This window comes from Cryptotermes secundus, unplaced genomic scaffold (genome assembly GCF_002891405.2).
Source record: "Cryptotermes secundus unplaced genomic scaffold, Csec_1.0 scaffold31, whole genome shotgun sequence".
Classification (NCBI taxonomy): Eukaryota; Metazoa; Arthropoda; class Insecta; order Blattodea; family Kalotermitidae; genus Cryptotermes; species Cryptotermes secundus.
In genome coordinates this window covers 2,593,368-2,611,299 of record NW_019743147.1, presented here as the reverse complement: position 1 = coordinate 2,611,299, position 17,932 = coordinate 2,593,368, and the positions used below count along the sequence as shown (strand labels likewise).

At 44.2% G+C, this 17,932-nt stretch overlaps 2 protein-coding genes across 2 annotated transcripts in view; one reads left to right on the top strand and one right to left on the bottom strand.

The window, feature by feature from the left end:
* Positions 1-17,932, bottom strand: part of LOC111873710 (runt-related transcription factor 3) — a 641,992-nt gene that overhangs the window by 300,007 nt on the left and 324,053 nt on the right. The window lies entirely within an intron of this gene.
* The window catches only part of LOC111873716 (segmentation protein Runt), a 78,138-nt gene that overhangs the window by 19,677 nt on the left and 40,529 nt on the right, over positions 1-17,932 (top strand). Inside the window, exon 2 of the mRNA XM_023868650.2 lies at positions 9,756-9,869. Within this exon, the coding sequence (XP_023724418.1) occupies positions 9,756-9,869 (114 nt within the window). The remainder of the gene's footprint in view (positions 1-9,755; positions 9,870-17,932) is intronic.

Sequence of the window (17,932 nt, the reverse complement as noted above, 5' to 3'; positions counted from 1 at the left end):
TCGCGTTAAAGATAAAAGGTACAGTTGTCCCTGTGCTTAACTGCACTATGAAGGCGTATGGGGCGGTGGATGTATAGATCCACATTCTCTTTACCTCGGTACTAGCTGGAAGTGAGTGGTCAGCTTCTCGCCTCTAACCGTTTTACCCCCGAGGGAACGGCCCCCGGTACCCATTGGATAGGAGGTTTGGAGGACCCCAGAGCCGGTCTGGACGACGTGGAGAAGAGAAAATTCTTGACCCTACCGGGACTCTAATTCGGGCAGCTCGGTCGTCCGGCCCTTAGCTATCCCGGTCATGTGACGTATATAAAATTACATTTTAATTAAGATCTAAACATTTGCAATGATGATAAATTAATAAAATTACTGCGTTTTTGGACATTATCCACCGTCCTTTTTTTTCTTCAAAAAATGTTTCGGATACTGGATTCGGTCTCCGTTCTCAAGTAAAATCCTACTCAGTTGGGCCCCATCGATAGAGCTAGTCCTTATCTCCGGACACGTGTACCAACGCGTTGAGAAGATAACCTTGGGCAGTAAGTGTCTTGTGTGATCGCCATCTTCTGTATGTAGATTCTGATTCCGTATTATATTTAAAATATAATCTGGTAACTTTTTAATAATATCTTAACGTTCTATATCTGTTGATGAGGTAATGTCAAAGATATTGTCACGTGTCCGGGGTTCCGATAACGGGTTCCGGATTGGATGATTGGTTTTACGATGTATTGCCGCTTTCTTTACAATTACAACTAATTATACCAGCTCACAATCAGTGACTATCTAAGTCTTGCTCCATTCCTTACTGGACTACGAGTGTCTTCTCTTCCGCTGTGACTGACTTGGTTCTGGTTTACGAATCGGTCACTTTTTCACCTTCCGTTGTCAGCTGGTTAACACCCCACAGCTCAATACTCAGCTATCGAATTAACTCTCTTGAACTAAACTCTCGAATCGAGTCGAGTCTGAGTCTTATCTTACGACCAACGGTCAGTCGGCCAGTCAGTCTTGGAATAAAGCACCCATTTGGGGTTCATGACTAGATTTGTACTATGAGTACTATCAAACAGTTGTGGGTTTCTTATGTGGGGCGCTCTCTCTGACGAGAGGACGGATTTGTCGTATACAATTTCTGCTGGTCTTCGTCAGCGCAGTCATTCTCAGGTCCGAGTTCCGTGGGACTGGCAACCATATTTTACTCTCTCATATTCGAGACTTCCCTTTTCGTCGCCTCCTACGACTCGCAGAAATACGATGGAGGTATTCTACTCCACCTCCACACGGGATACTCTCGAATCAATTACGTGTCCCTCCCTTATAACGTGGGGCGAACCGAATAGAGATCAACACCCACAACATTTCTTCCACCAACTGCGTGCCCACTCGTCACGGATACGTGTTTTAGCGAGCCGTTGTCTAGCAATGGACTATTCCGGCTTTCAGGCGTAACGTCACAGACAAGGAAGAGCAGTGTATTCTAGTGACGTCGTAAACATAACAGTAAAGAGGAGAATGTAACGCATCCGTGTCGAAACTGACATGAGCCATCCACTTCACAGAACGGGTTATCGTGTCTACTTACCCGTTGAAAGTAAGGGCTGGTAAATATCATTAATCTAAGAGATAAGCTTACAAGATGCCAAGAATTTCGAACGCGAAGTTAGTCGGTAAGCTGCTACAGTGACGTTCAAAACTGATAATTCGATGTAAGATTTTGAGTTTTTCACAGCTGTGACTATGAAGAATGCCGTCTTCTTGGATGTGGCGCCATGCAGAACTTGTGTAAACCGACATTTCGGAGGAACCTATCGCCTCCATCTTCATGGTAGAAAAATCCGCGAGCGAGGAACCAGGGTGAGCAGGTGCAGACCGCATCGACATGCTCACGCTAGTTCCTCTCTCGATTATTTTTCTACCCTGAAGATGGAGGCGATACTTTCCTCCGAAACGACGGTTCGCATAAGTTCTACACGGCGCCACATTCCAGAAGACGACATTTTCTCATAATTCGATTACTGCAGAATCTTTGAGGATGCGTAATACCTTGAATGGGCAGCTCCAAGGAAGAGGAATTTTGTGTATTCAGCATCTCCAGTAGGGAGATTTCGGTTGCCACAAACAAAAATACTCCGTGGCCTGTAGTCCGTAAACGAACTATACCGGCTGAGCGACCGCCGTTTGTCGGCGAAGATAGTGCCAATTTTTGCGGATAGAAGGTGTCACATAGTCAGCGCGACGGATCCCCAAGGCCGTTAATCTCGGTTTTCTAGACCGGAGCCGCTCCTTTTCCATTTAAGTAGCTCCTCAATTATCCTCACGAGGCTTGGTGGACCCCGTTCCAGACCCACAACTTCTCAGAAAATCTGCTAGCGCCGGGACTCGAAACCGGGACCTCTGGATTTGTAGTCAGGAACTCTGACCATCAGACCACAGAGGAGATCGTGCGGTTGTCACTGCAGCTGGAAATAGAACCCAGTGTCTATCACTGATGACGCAATATTTTACAAGGAGATTATTCTATTTTTATGAAAATGGGCCACTTTATTATAAAATTATTATTAACGAGGAATGAAAACTTGTAATAAAGACCAATCCCCTTTTCACTTTAACAGAAACATATTACACTAGTTCACCATCTTTTGCAGCAAGTATAAACGGTCTAAGAACGTTAAAATTTTCAAAAACACTTAGNCCTGAACAGTTTTAATATTTTTACGATTGACATTTGTCAATATATATGATGGACATATATTTTAGTTATTTTAAAGTGAAGACAAGGCATACAATGTACTAGTTTGACGTGAATTGAGTAGCACCTGAAGATGGCATTTTTATGCCGAAACATGTAGTGAGAGTGAGAGAAGAAGATAGATAAGTGTACGCACTGCAAGACGGATTAAACAAATCATGAACTAATAGAACTATGCTTAATTCTGCAATTTTAATTATGTTTCACGTTTGATACTGGATCACATTTCAGGCGCAGTTTACAAAGTTAACAAAGAACGCCTTATGTGAACTGTCAGTCAGTTTATTGACGTTTATTGTTGCCTCCATCTTCAGGGATGAAGAATAAGCCAAATAATGAAACTGTAAGCTCTTCTCGCTTCCCACATCATGCTGCAAATCGAAATAAAACGCTCCTCCAAAACGTCGATTGATTTTAAATGGACTACACGGCGTCATATCCCAAAAGACAAATCTTAAAATTCACACTTACTTCATTATGTAATATAATATTTACCGAGCTGCTAAGACAGGAGTGGAAAAGTTTCAACGAATGTTAAGAGATCGCTCCTATTTTGTTCTGCACAGGACCTATCTCTTTCAGGTCGGTCGTGTGGGATTTGTGGTGAATAAAATGACACTGTGGCGGGATTTCTCTCCGAACACTTCAGTTTCTCCTACCAATTCTCATTCCACATTCTGTGTTCCACATTCATTGATCGTCCAGTCATCGATAGTACATAGTCCCGAAGCTGACAGCATCGTTAAATAACCAACTAAAATTTGTATTAATCTTTATTTTAAGATTCTGCAAATACGATTCTTACGTCCGAAAGCCCACATCTCTACAGGAACGACAGCAGAGAGAATCACAACGTCCTATTGTATTTCTTTATATACAGAGTGTCCGAGGAGGAAAGGTCAATATTCTGGGAGGTNGACCCAACAGCATAACGCACGCAGTCGCGAGAACAAGACGCAACAGAAACACAGTGAGTATTATTAAAAGTTATAATACCACAAGTAATAGATAAAATACGGAACACAGTATTAATGAATACAAATTCACGTTGCAGATACACACGATAGGGAAGAAGAGCTCCAACAGAGTAGGATGAGCATGACTGGCGTAATAAGATACGACGTAGCGATCGGGAATCCTGAACAGTTTTAATATTTTTACGATTGACATTTGTCAATATATATGATGGACATATATTTTAGTTATTTTAAAGTGAAGACAAGGCATACAATGTACTAGTTTGACGTGAATTGAGTAGCACCTGAAGATGGCATTTTTATGCCGAAACATGTAGTGAGAGTGAGAGAAGAAGATAGATAAGTGTACGCACTGCAAGACGGATTAAACAAATCATGAACTAATAGAACTATGCTTAATTCTGCAATTTTAATTATGTTTCACGTTTGATACTGGATCACATTTCAGGCGCAGTTTACAAAGTTAACAAAGAACGCCTTATGTGAACTGTCAGTCAGTTTATTGACGTTTACTGTTGCCTCCATCTTCAAGGAAGAAGAATAAGCCAAATAATGAAACTGTAAGCTCTTCTTGCTTCCCATTTCATGCTGCAAATCGAAATAAAACGCTCCTCCGAAGCGTCGATTGATTTTGAATGGACTACACGGCGTCATATCCCAGGAGACAGATCTTAAAATTCACACTTACTTCATTACGTAATATAATATTTAACGAGCTGCTAAGACAGGAGTGGAAAAGTTTAAACGAATGTTAAAGAGATCGCTCCTATCTTGTTCTGCACAGGACCTATCTCTTTCAGGTCGGTCGTGTGGGATTTGTGGTGAATAAAATGACACTGTGGAGGGATTTCTCTCCGAACACTTCAGTTTCTCCTACCAATTCTCATTCCACATTCTGTGTTCCACATTCATTGATCGTCCAGTCATCGATAGTACATAGTCCCGAAGCTGACAGCATCGTTAAATAACCAACTAAAATTTGTATTAATCTTTATTTTAAGATTCTGCAAATACGATTCTTACGTCCGAAAGCCCACATCTCTACAGGAACGACAGTAGAGAGAATCACAACGTCCTATTGTATTTCTTTATATACAGAGTGTCCGAGGAGGAAAGGTCAATATTCTGGGAGGTCATAGTATCGGTCATTCTAAATAAAAATCCTGTATATACATGTGTCCTGTTCCGAACGGTTTCCGAGATAGAGCTATTTCACTGTACAGACGAGCAACACGACGTGTCCTCACACGAGCTGCAAAGTGCATTGGTGCTGAAAATGTATTACACTAGGTAAGCTGTACTAACTTGGTCACTTGAACAATAAATACGGATATTAGAAAGAGTACGCAATATCTCATTCGTATCAACAGTTTTGGAACTGTACAGTTCTTCACACACACACACACACACACCATCCGAGTACTTGAGGGGGTGAAGAACTGTACAGTTCCAAAATAAGAAAGAGATTACGTACTGTTTCTAATATTGGTATTTATTGTTCAAGTGACAAATTTGGTACAGTTTACCTAATACAGGTAAACTGTACCAAATTTGTCACGTTGGTTGAGGCACTATACTACAAGCCGGAAGGTCTTGGATTCAAGTCCCGATGAGGTCATTGGATTATTTTCAATTGACCTAATCCTTCTGTCTGCACTATGGCTCTGGGGTCGACTCAGTCTCTAACAGAAATGAGTACCAGGAATTAATTAAATAATTTTCCTGGGGAGTAAAGCGCGGCCGGCGCGTAAGGCTGACAACCTTACCGCCATCTTTGAGCCGATTGTCTAGATAATGTGGGACTCTCAACGTCTCACAACCCTGTGGGCCTTCACGGCCTGGTACAGGGATAGCTTTACTTTTTCCTTTACAGTTCTTCACAACGAAATGCTTATCAAGTCCTATCTTGTTACTTCGTCGGCACTAGTTCAAAATATATATTCAGACCCAACAGACTAGCTTCATGGAGATAAGCCCTTCTTGAGAAGCCGCCAGTTGTACAGCTACTCAAGAACTTGCCAGCATTTCATGGAACCCAAAGGTTCATTACCGTGTTCACAAGAGTCCTCCACTGGTCGCTATCTTGAGTCAGATCAATCCAGTCCTTACTGCCCCATCCTACCTCCCTAAGATTAATTTTAATATTATTTTTCTCGTCCCAGTGGTCTCTTTCCTCCTGACTCTTCCACTAATATCGTATATCCATTCCTCTGCTCCTCATTCGTCCTACATGCCCTGCCCATCTCATGCTCCTTGACTTGATCATTCTAATTATACTTGGCGAAGAGTACAAGTTATGAAGCTCCTCATTATGCAGTTTTCTCCAACCTCCTGTCACTTCATCCCTCTTCGGTCCAAATATTCTCTTTAGCACCCTGTTCTCAAGGAGCCGAGATAGCTCAGTCAGTATAGCGAATGGCTACGGACTGGACGACCGAGGGGTCAGAGTTCGAGTCGCTGTAGGGCCAAGAGTTTCCTCCACGCCGTCCAGACCGGCTCTGGGGTCCAACCAACCTCCTATGCAACGGGCACCGGAGGCTCTTTCCCTGGGTGTAAAGCGGCTGGGGTGTGAAGCTGACAAATCACCTGCAAATAGTGCTGAGTTCAGGATTACATGGTTCTATACATCCAGTCCTCCATACGCCTTCATGGCGTAGTGCTTAATTAGCCAAGCACAAGAATAACTTTACTTTTATTCTCTTTTCAAACATCCTCAGTCAATGTTCCTCCACATTAATGTCAGAGACCAAGTTTCGCACCCATACAGAACCACTTTTACAAGAAGTAGGCCTATACTCCATCTACTATGGGCACGAGGGAGCGTCGTTACGAGATCGTTGATAGAACGTTACGTCATCATTAGATTCTGTGTCGGATTTGAGGCTTCCAAATTGCTCCGTGAGGTTCGGAGAAACCCCAGGGTTTCGGAAGACAACATTGTCTCCATCTGCTGGGTGGAAGAGTTGAAGCAGCAGAAGCAGATGAGACGCTGAGCAAGCCGGTTTCTAGCTTGGCTTACTCTTTGGTCCTGAAGATGGAGTCAATATGTTCTTCTGAAACATCGGTCTTTCTACAAACTACACGATGTTACAGCCCAAAAGATTCTATTTTCAACCTACTTTCGGTATTCATACGCCGGTGGGAAATTCAAACATAATTACACGGGATTTTTCGTCCGTAATGTTGCCTGCACAAGGAACAACGTTCATTGGTTCGCAGAGTAGAAGGACTTTTGCATGAATTTTGAATAAAAATATTTGTTGGTGTTAAAACTTATATGAGTTGAAGGGCTCTTGTGATCTATGTTATCGCCATGTACCGAGGCTCTGCTAATAAAACATCACAAGGACATCCTCACAGCCATACACTGCTGATCCGTATTGATTTTTATCAACTAAACTCTACTTGCGAAATGACTCAGCAGCCGGCCTAGGTACAGTGGCTAACCCCCCTCTCTGCAAATCCCTGTGTGTACACAACCCTCCCCTCCCGCACTGTTCCCTGGATACCATGCTCGTGTCAACAATGCTTTGCCTGCCTTTCTAGTGTACTGATGCAGTCACGCCAATCTGTGCAAAATCGAGAAGGCAGTGAATCAGTAATATATTCCCCTACAAAAATCAATAAAATATATATTTCGGGCTGACGAAAATGTGTGGACATTATCTTCGGACGTTTTAAAATCTGAACGTGGTAGAATCTCTGCAATTCAGATGCTGTATCGATAAACCCTTTGACGTGTCAAGACGAATATACTCGTCACAGTAATACAAAAGTCGTTAAGATTATTGATTCTTAAGCACGTTAAAGAATTTTTTTCAGTTACTGAACTTATATGACTCTAATAACTGTTGATGGATCTGCACCATTCAACTCCATCTAATGCCGAAATTCAAGTGGAGATGTAGTTCTCTCGAACATGTCTTTGTGTACAAGGAAAAATTAAGACTTTAGTACCTACAGCCATTGTTGCCGGTCACGGTAGCCGAGCGGTCTACGACATGCACTGTCTTCGCTCGCTCGGAAGCCGAGATCGTGGGTTCGAATCCCACTCAAGACATTGATACCTGCTTGCGTTAATTCTGTGTTTGTGTTGTCATGTGTAAGTAGTGGCTTTGAGTCGGGCTGATCCCCCGTCCAAGGAGTCCTACCGACTGTCTTAGGATTGAGAAACTGAAGTGAAACGAAGCGTTTCGCGGATGCTCTGTGCTCCAAAGTGGGAACAACAGGGATAGAGAGGTAGATAGATAGAAAGAGAGAGAGACAACCGAATTTAAAATAAAACCAATACTGAGGTCTGCCTTTGTTATTAGGGATATTTATTTATTTTTCGGCAGTAGCGGTTTCCTTAACTCCTTTGCCGAAACAGAGACAGATATGTACGCCATTAAGACGGCTGCTTATAAAGCGTGTAATGATCTTTCTGTACAAGAATGAATTGTAACCATCAAATTATCACTGTTATTATTAGATTTATGGGGAAATGCGGTAGCGTAGTTGGTTGAGACACTCTGCTATAAGTCGGAAGGTCGCGGGATCGAATCCCGTTGAAGTGGAATTTTCCAATTTGCCTAATCCTTCCAGCCGCACTATGGTCCTGAGGGTGAGTCAGCCTCTAACAGAAATGAGTACCAGGAACATTCTTAGGGTAAAGAGCGGCCGGCGTGTGAGGCTGACAACCTTACCGCCATCTGAGAGCCGATTGTCTACAAAATGTGACAGCCTCAGCATCTCACAACTCTACGGATCTTCACGGCCTCTCATAGGGATACCTTTACTTTACTATTATTCGATTTCTGGTTCCCGTAGCAATGAATTGTAGGGAGTTAGTAAGTTGCATGAATGTAAGTTGTATAGTTCTATCGTGTCCACTGTGCCAGCCCAAAATAATTCGGTGTGAATTTGTGAAATATACAAAGGAGAAGGATTAAGGTTGACTATTTTTGCAAGCTCGTTGTGAGAGAAGTCATGAGTCGACCCCAGGGCCACAGTGCGGTTGGGAGGATTAGGCCAACTGAAAAATCAAATGACCTCGAGCATAAACCCCGCGACCTACCGGCTTGTAGCATAGTGCCTCAACCAACTACGCTACCGTGTGCCCCCGCCTAATAGAGGTATTACCGGGAATATTTTCCTGGAGGAACTCATAGAAAACAAGAAATGTTTCAGTTAGGACAGCCACTGTACTGGCAGAGACTGCAACCAGTTACCTCCCGAATACAAGGCCACAGTGTTTCAGCCAACAAGCTCGAAGAATCGCGGGATGAGTTTTCTCTGTGTAGGTAGTTGTTAGAATTAACCGATACCACATTCCTACTACATATCTAGATTATTTATATTGTGGCATGCCTGCTGAAAGCCAGAATTGTGAAGTCAGCATAGACAGCCGTTGCTAGGGAACGGTTCCGTAAACACGCCCGTTGCTAGGCAATAGCTCAGTAGCCGTCACGTGACGGCCGCAACAGACATGCATGCAACAACAGAAGAGCTGCTGGAAGCGGTGTTTTCTGTGCGGTCCATTCTGGGGCTATATAACGAGGACCAGCCGCCATTACATGAGACTCTGAGACAGCAGTTAGAAGAGTAGGAGTTTGGTGTGAGATGGCCGCCAGCCTGTGAGGATGTGAGCCCAGGAGCAGGGGAACGTCCACTGTTTAAAGATGTTACCAAACAGTGCAGTGAAGACCGTAACTTTGTGTGGGAGTGATTTCTAAGAATGGTCATGTGTTGTGTGTTAAAGTGTTCAATAAATCCGATTACCAATCCAAACCCCGTCTACATTCACACTCCATCATGAGTCAATTATTTTCAAAATCGGTCAGCAGAAGGAATCTGAAAATTTCAGATCCATTCGCCTACCCAACTGCAGAAACTTCCGCCCAACATTCCACGTATTAGCAACTTGATGTCATCTTTACCCACCCTCCGAAAACCCGTGCCAGCCTTCCCGCTAACAATGCATCATTAATCGCCCACAGACCTCACGTACGAATTTGGCTACATGCCTGAGATTTGTATCCTTGTTACAGGGAAGAGCTTCTCGCTGACCATAGTCATCAGTTCGACGCCTTTCCAGGTCGCAACGTATAACAAAGCGATCAAGGTGACAGTGGATGGTCCCAGGGAACCCCGCACAAAGTCCAGTAAGTACATATCTCTCTTTACTTAAGTGATTTTAAAAACGTACTACAAATTAATCGACTCTACGATTCTAACTAATGCACATAGTCCCTTCTATCGCGGAAGAGAATGGTAGGAGTACCTAGATTTTACTACAGGGACTTATTCTCGAAAATGTGACAGTAAAATTTTTATTACTTCCGAAATCTACAATGTCCATTGCAGTTTTTTACTCATGCAAAATTGCCAATTCCACCCTGAAGATGGAGGCAATATATTCCTCAGAAAATAACGTGGTCTTACATGTGAGAACTTCAAAATAAGCTTCTACTTGCTTTCTAGCAGGCTCCTAGGAGTCGGAATAGGAAATTCGCTATATCGACGAGGCTACAGGCTGGACCAGTGGTTCTCAAATTTCGGGAACCCATCGCAACACAATGCACACCCAAAGACCCTCCAGCCGACCGAGTAATGTGACTAGCATAGATTTCCGAACCCGATTTCGAGACAAAAATATTTATGTACCATTATTCCACAACAAGGCCTCGTGGACCACACCGAGGAATCGGTGTTCGATTTCAGACAGGGACAAGAAATTTATCTTTTCTCCAGAGCGGCCCTCAGACTCATTCAGTCTGCAATGGGTAGCGAGGACTATTTCTACAAGAGGTGAAACTGACTATCTCCACGCACTGCCAACGTTAGGAAATGGTGGAGCTATGCCTCTACTCATTGGCCGCGCCATAGCTCAGGTAGTTAGTCGCTGGCTTCCCACTGTGGCGGCCCGGATTCGAGCTCAGGGCTGGTTTTGTAGAAAAATTGGCACTGGGGCAGGATTTTCTCCGAGTACTTCGGTTTCCCCTGCCAATCTTCATTCCACCAATTGCTCCACAACCACCCTCACCTATCATCTGGGGCTGGTATAATAGGCCAGTAGTGGCCGCAGTACAAGGGACTTAGTCCCACCCTACTAAGAACAATATATGAGTAACTCTATTCCCCGGTAGGACTTCCTGGAGAATTCTTCCTTAACCTCCAGTAGACTCACTACAATGATTTGTCACAGTGTTGAGGAGTCTGTACAAGAAGACAATCCGGTAATTTCATTTTGACATCTTCCAGCTGTGTGCGTTCTGAATACTAAACAGTGAGAACAACAGAAGGCAGGTACAAGCCGAGCCTGTGTATTTAGTTACGTATGAAAACAGAAATTATTTATTTTCCGTTTTCAGGTTTGTTTGAATATCGCTGGCATTGTACTACTTGGGTCGCCCATCCTGCTATGGTTTCCAATATTGACCAAATACCCAACCCTTCTTTCTATTGGACAATGACCAATAATAGTGATAGTCACGACATAAAGGACCAGTAAGCCGGGGGTTTAAATATGATAACTTCCACAGGACTTGCTAGAGGCTCTGGCCACATGTACATTCCCGCTTTTAAATATTAATACTTGAGACAGGGACACGCTATGATTACTATTCTCATTTCATACGGGTAAGACAAAGGTAAAGGGCAAAGAAGCCGATCCCAGTGGCAGCGCTGTCTAAGGCATGAACTGTCTTCGCTTGCTCAAACACTGGGATCTTGGCTTCCAATCTCACTTATGACATGAATGTCAGTCTGTGTTTATTCTGTGTTTGTGTTGTCCTGTGCGTAGGTAGCGGCCTTGCGACGAGCTGATCAATCGTCCAAGGATTCCTAACGACTGTCTGGGCAAAAAAAGACTACAAAACTGAAGAAGAGGCTAGGGCCCAATAAAGGGCTGTAGAGCGATTGAATGACTGAATGAAATGGTAAAGATATCCTAGTGCATAATTAATTAAGCAACATGCCATGAAGACGTATAGGGGTGTGGAGTTATACCTCCACAATTCGGGATCTGGACATTAGTTGGAGGTCAGTGGAGATTTTCACGTCCCGGCCGCTTTACTTCCAGGGCAACAGCCCCCGGTACCCACTGAACAGGAGGCTGGGTGGGCCCCAGAGCCGTTCTGGCCTCAATGGCCAGGACAGACATCTCTTGCCTCTGTCGGGAATCGAACCCCGGCCGTCCAGCCCCTCACTATCCCATGTAACAGGGTTCCGCGTATTATGGATACCAGAGGAAGCGCTGTTTAGGAAATACAATGCCCTAAACCGGCCGAACACTGGGGTCTCGCGTTCTAATACCGCGGAGGGTACAAATGTAGGATTTGAGGTACTCACAGCGCTGATTATTCCTCGGGTTTCTTTTTCGATTGTGAAGTTGGAGGCGACATATTCCTCTCTTCGAACGGACTACATGACGTTATACCCCACGACACGGAACTCTTCAAGGAAATAAATAGTTGCCCGCCAGATCTGCCTTCTTAATTGTAAGGATGACAGGCCCGGAGGCCCTCTGCAGAAGAACTTGTACTTACTTAGGTCCAAAGCATTGTCATTCCACTTATCATTGTTGAAACAAAAATACAATGAATTTGTACTAGGAGCAATGTATACTAAAGTCTCGATCGCAGTATTTAATTTTTATATATTCTTGTATGAGCCGAGATAGCGCATTCGGTATAGCGACTGGCTACAGGCTGGACGACCGAAGGGTCAGAATTCGAGTCCCGGTAGGGTCAAGAATTTGCTCTTCTCCACGTCGTCCAAACCGGCTCAGAGGTCCACCCAGACTCCAATCCAACGGGTACTGAGGGATCTTTTCCCGGGGATAAAGAGACCGGGGCGTCAAGCTGACAACTCACCTCCAACTAATGCCGATGTCAAGAAAATATGGATCTATACATCCACTCACCCATATTCCTTCATGGCGTAGTGCTTAATTAGTTAAGCACAGGGACAGCGGCCTCCGTAGTCTAGAGGTAACGTTCCCACCTCATGACTCGTAGTACGCGGGTTCAAATACCCGGCGGAGGTCGTCGAATTTTTAAGGGCGGAAAAATTCAGGGAACAAGTCCTCCGGGAGGGACTTTAAGCCGTGGGTCCCGTGTCGTAGCTTTACGGCACGTAAAAGAACCTCATATCTCCAAAGGAGGCCACTGAGCAAAATTACGGACGTTTCCCGCCCAACAGTAGTCTCTAATACCTCTGGCAGATGGGGGAAGCATTATAGATACCTCTCAGCTAGTAGAGGCCGATCTCGCTGGCTGGGCGGGACTGATGGTAGGCACCAGTACCGGTAGGATATAGAGACTGATAAAATATCATAGAGGGAAGCACAATGGACCAAGACAGGTCTAAGTGCATGGGGAAACCCACCCTCTCCAATAACTAACTAAGCACAGGGACAATTATATATTGTTGTGAATACAGTGATTACTCAGTACCATTCAAAATTGATGAAAGGAACGGATTATTAACTATCGCTGTGTTGTCGAGGGTCACACTGAATTTTCCGCGAGTCGTAGTTCGTAACAAAAAAGTCCTTCGGCTTGTCGTAAAGGTAAGGGCTTAGCAGGTTTCTGCGGTAGATAAGGACGAGCCTCAACTCGTCTGTAGCGGCGCTAAGACTCGGAAGCGGAAATGGTAAGCAGTTACATAGAAACGAATTGCTCGGTATCCTCCACTCACTGTGCTTTACAGGCATTGCGGTTCTCTATCAGAGCACAAGAATCTCCCACATTCATCCGTCTGAACATTAACATTAAATTAAAATTAATTTTGACATCAGTTTAACGTGTGGCTAGACACGCGGTTTTGGTTGATTACTGGGTTCTTATTGCAAGAAACTGCAAATAATAACACTCACTATTCTACACAGTCCAGATATTATGAATTTATGAAAGGAATTACAGAAGAAAACGTCGGGAAGTAAAAGTAAAGGTAACCCTGTAACAGGCCGTGGAGGCCCATAGGGTCGTGAGATGCCGAGGCTCACACATTTTGTAGACCAGGCATGTCAAACTCAACTTGTACAGAGGGCCAACTCAGCCCTATAAATAATAGTCCAGGGCCGCACTTTAAAATATAAATATACATTAGATTTTGATACAAGGAAAGTTAATTCTATTTATTATTTAGGAATAATTTCAATATAATTACTTAAAATCACATATCTTACAGTTTTAAAAAGCAAGAGAATGCCATTTTTGACAAGCATCAAACAACTTTTCAATAGGTAAAAAGAGAGATTACACAAGATATTATGTTAGAAATAGTAAAACATTGAATTTCCTGCAGCCTGCTAATTTATGTCTGCGTGAGACTTCTTGTCTTTTGGTCTGTTGGAAAATTATCTTTACGAAAAATATTTCTACTAAAATTTGAATATTGATTTTAATATCAATTAGCTCTAAAAGTTGAGGGGCAGCACTTTGTGGCTATGGGGGCCGCATGTTTGACTCGGCTGATCTAGACAATCGGCTCACAAATGGCGGTAAAGTTGTCAGCCTTACGCTCCGGCCGCCCTTTGCACCCAGAAATATTCCTGGTACTCATTTCTGTTAGAGGATGAGTCGACCCCAGGGCCATAGTGCGGCTGGAAGGATTAGGTCAATTGAAAAATACAATAACTTCATCGCGAATCGAACCCGCGACCTTCCGGCTTGTAACAGAATGCCTCAACCACCTGCCGCCGCGCACACCCATATCGGGAAGTAGGATGATAGAAATAGCATATGAGTAAAATAAAGCTACGTGTACCTAGCGACTGGGTGGAAGAAACTGGGGTGGCGTGGGGGGTTGTGCAATGCAATGTTTCAATGCAGCGAAAGCAACAGACAAAATCTGCATGTGGCTGTACAATCTGTAACACTGTAAAGGAGCTTGACAGCCCCTGACACCGAGGTATAGTACCTTGGTTCTGGAACCGGAAGGCCGGCTGGTAACCGGAAATATTCGTAATTTGATTTGAGCGCATACCTGACGGTGCCATCTGTTTGAAACAAATCAAACAGGAAAATTGTGAAGGAAAAAAGCCTGCTGTTTGCGTTTGGAGTCTGTTTCTCTCCGAGAAGCAAGAATTTCTCGAAATGCACCGCTCACGGTAACACAAAGTGTTACAACTTCATTACTCGCAAGCAAGGGGCAATTTTGCAGTCACAAGGATACAAAAGGTCAAAAGGCCAATAATTTCACCCTTGTAGTGAAGAGAGTTGACAGAGAGGAAAAGGGGGAGTGAAAGGCTGGTTGGGGGATGTACAGGAGAATTAAAAGGCCTATGTATATAAATTTATTCTCTTCATACTCACCTCCATAATCACTCTTAGAATTGTCTCCCCGCTTCGAGGGAACCTTTATCCATTGTCTTGTACGTATGTAAAACCTTTCAGTAGTTCTCCCAAGACAAGAGGGATGGGTTGGGGTGGCGGGGTGTTGGTTGGCTTTGAAGGTACGAGTGGAGTGCTTCACACTTGTGTCTGGTATATTCTGTTGCCTGCAGTGGGTGACGACCACTGGCCATTCTGATAGGCAGAGTAGAGGGACAGACAGAGAAAGAGAGAGAGTGGACGGGCAATTTTATCCACGAACCACCCTCCCTCGTCCCAACCTAATCCCACCCCCCAACCCTCCGACCCTTGCTTGTCTAATTGCCTTGTACGTTTCCATGGTGATGGCTAAAACACACATGGAGTGGGAGTAATTAGCAGCACACGAGGTGGCAGGAGTGTCGCCTTCTCTCGCTTCCACTCATTTAGGTGTACTGAACCAGCTACTTCCGTGTTGCGCCGAGATGGACGCCACCGTCTCATACTGTCTTTCTCCAACTATCGCTTTAGGAATCTCTCTCTCTCACTCTTTTCCACACCCCATCCTTTTCTGTAACCTAGTGGGTGTACCAGGGGGTTGGAAAAGCGCTTGTAAGGGCAGTCTCTGTCTCTTTCTCTTCTCGTGGCTGTGCAAAAGAGAAATCATAGCAAATTGCACGGTGTCGGGAGAGAGCCGGGCTGACACGAGAAAGGTTAGGATAGTTCACTGAGATCTCTCTCCCTCAGCCGGAAGCTTTTCATTTTTAGAGAGTTGACAGTCGACCTTATGAAGCAGCCAGGTACTCAATTTGTGTGACGTAACAGAAGCAGGCACTCGTGTCCTGATGATCCCCCACAAAAATGCTACTTGCGCCCTGGTGACACGAACCTTCCAAACAAAAATATACGGTGCGACTGACTGACTAATGGAATGGCTGGCTGACTTACAGACTATGACTGACTAGTTGGCTGGGGCCGCGCCATAGATCAAGCGGTTAGTCGCTGGTTTCCCACCGCGGCGGCCCGGGTTCGAGTCCGTGTCTGGGCAAGTGGGATTTGTGGTGGGCAAAGTGGCGCTGGGACATGTTTACTCCGAGTACTTCAGTTTCCCCTGCCAATCTTCATTCTACAAAATTCTCCATCATCATAAACATCCGGGGCAAGTACAATAGGCCAGGTAGTGGCCGGCGTGCTGAGTGGACCCAGCTGGACTCCACCCTCCCCCCACTATTCGAACTGGTTGGCTGACTGACATGCATTAGCTGGTTGACTGACTAATGGCTGACAAACAACACACTCAATTGCTGGCTGACTGCATACCTAATTCATTATCTGGCTGGTTCATTACTCGTCTGGGTGGTTGACTGAATGCTTCACTACCCAGGTGCCTGACTATATTGTCACGTGTAAAGTTTTAGTGCGACTAAATACAATGGTTTCTGGATTTCATTGTTGGGTTTATTGGCACTTATTTACAATTATAGTTAATTATAACAGCTTACACATTGAACTCCTTCTGGATTCTCTTACTGATGAATTACAATTCCTGTCTGAAAAATCTCTCACTACCTTGAACGACGTCTGTCTGACCAATCTCTCTCTCTCAGCTATAGACACGTTACATAGACTCGACACAGACCCCACAGAAACACATGCGTATTGTTATAGCCGCGTGTTTACAGAGACGTTGCCTAGCACTGAATATCTGTTTATTGTTGTCACGCCCTTAAGCGGGAAATCGTTTAACAAGCTGTTGTCTAGCAATGGATATCCACGTTAGAATATAATTGACTGAATCACTGACTGACGGGTTGCTTGCCCAACTGGCTGGCTGACAGAATGACGGACCGAACCGACCAAGTAGGCGGCTGACTCAGTTGATCTACATGGGACAAGATCTCTGTGGATGTGTGTCAGTTCTGGTCATTTATTGAGAGGCCAGGCAACAATTATTTCGTTACCAACAAAGCATTTTAATTACAATAAAATAACGTTTAAAATAGATTATTAGCTGTCTCAAAATATTAAAATTCGTCTGTAGGGAAGCTTTCCATATTATGTTTTTTAATTTAATTTCTCGCCTTTTTCTTCTTTGTTCCTGTTGTTTTCTTTTAAGAAGCTGCTTGTTATGAAATTCTATCATTTCCCCTTGGTAGGCCGTCTTTCTTGGCAGCTGTTTGTGTGCTCCGGAACAACTGCCATCCTTCGAGGGAGGACAATTAAATACCCTGAGACTGGAAGCAAGAGTTGACTATTAGGGCAAACAAAAAACTCCAACCGAACGACCGCTGCTTGTCAGGTCTCTGTGGTCTAGTGGTCAGAGTTCCTGGATACAAATCCAGAGATCTTGGGTTCGATTCCCGGCGCTAACAGATTTTCTGAGAAGTAGTGGGTGTGGAACGGGGTCCACTCAGCCTTGTGAGGATAATTGAGGAGCTATTTCAAGGAAATAACGGCTCCGGTCTAGTAAACCGAGATTAACGGCCATGGGGATCCGTTGCGCTGACCACGCGAAAACTTCTATCCGTTAAAAAAGTTGACTGCGAGGAAACAAAATCTGAAACACGAATGTGACCAATGCTACTTCAGATCAGCCAGTACGAAAAAGGAAACGAACCGATGATCAAATATGGCAAAGGAGCGAGTGTCAAGATTTCATGGCCTTCACAGAAGAACAATGTTTAATACACCGCAGGAGTCAAACAAAAGGTTCTTACTCTTGATCCTTATAACTCGGCTGTTTTACTGTCCCTTTAACTAAACACCAAATTCCTTCTGAATATGATATAGGGTAGAGCGGGCAATAACGCCAGGCGGGTAACAATGTCACCAAAATTTGCTGAAAGTAACGTGAAAATGTCGTAGATAACTCGTGGGCGCTTAATTCGTACGAGCACTGTATCACGTCC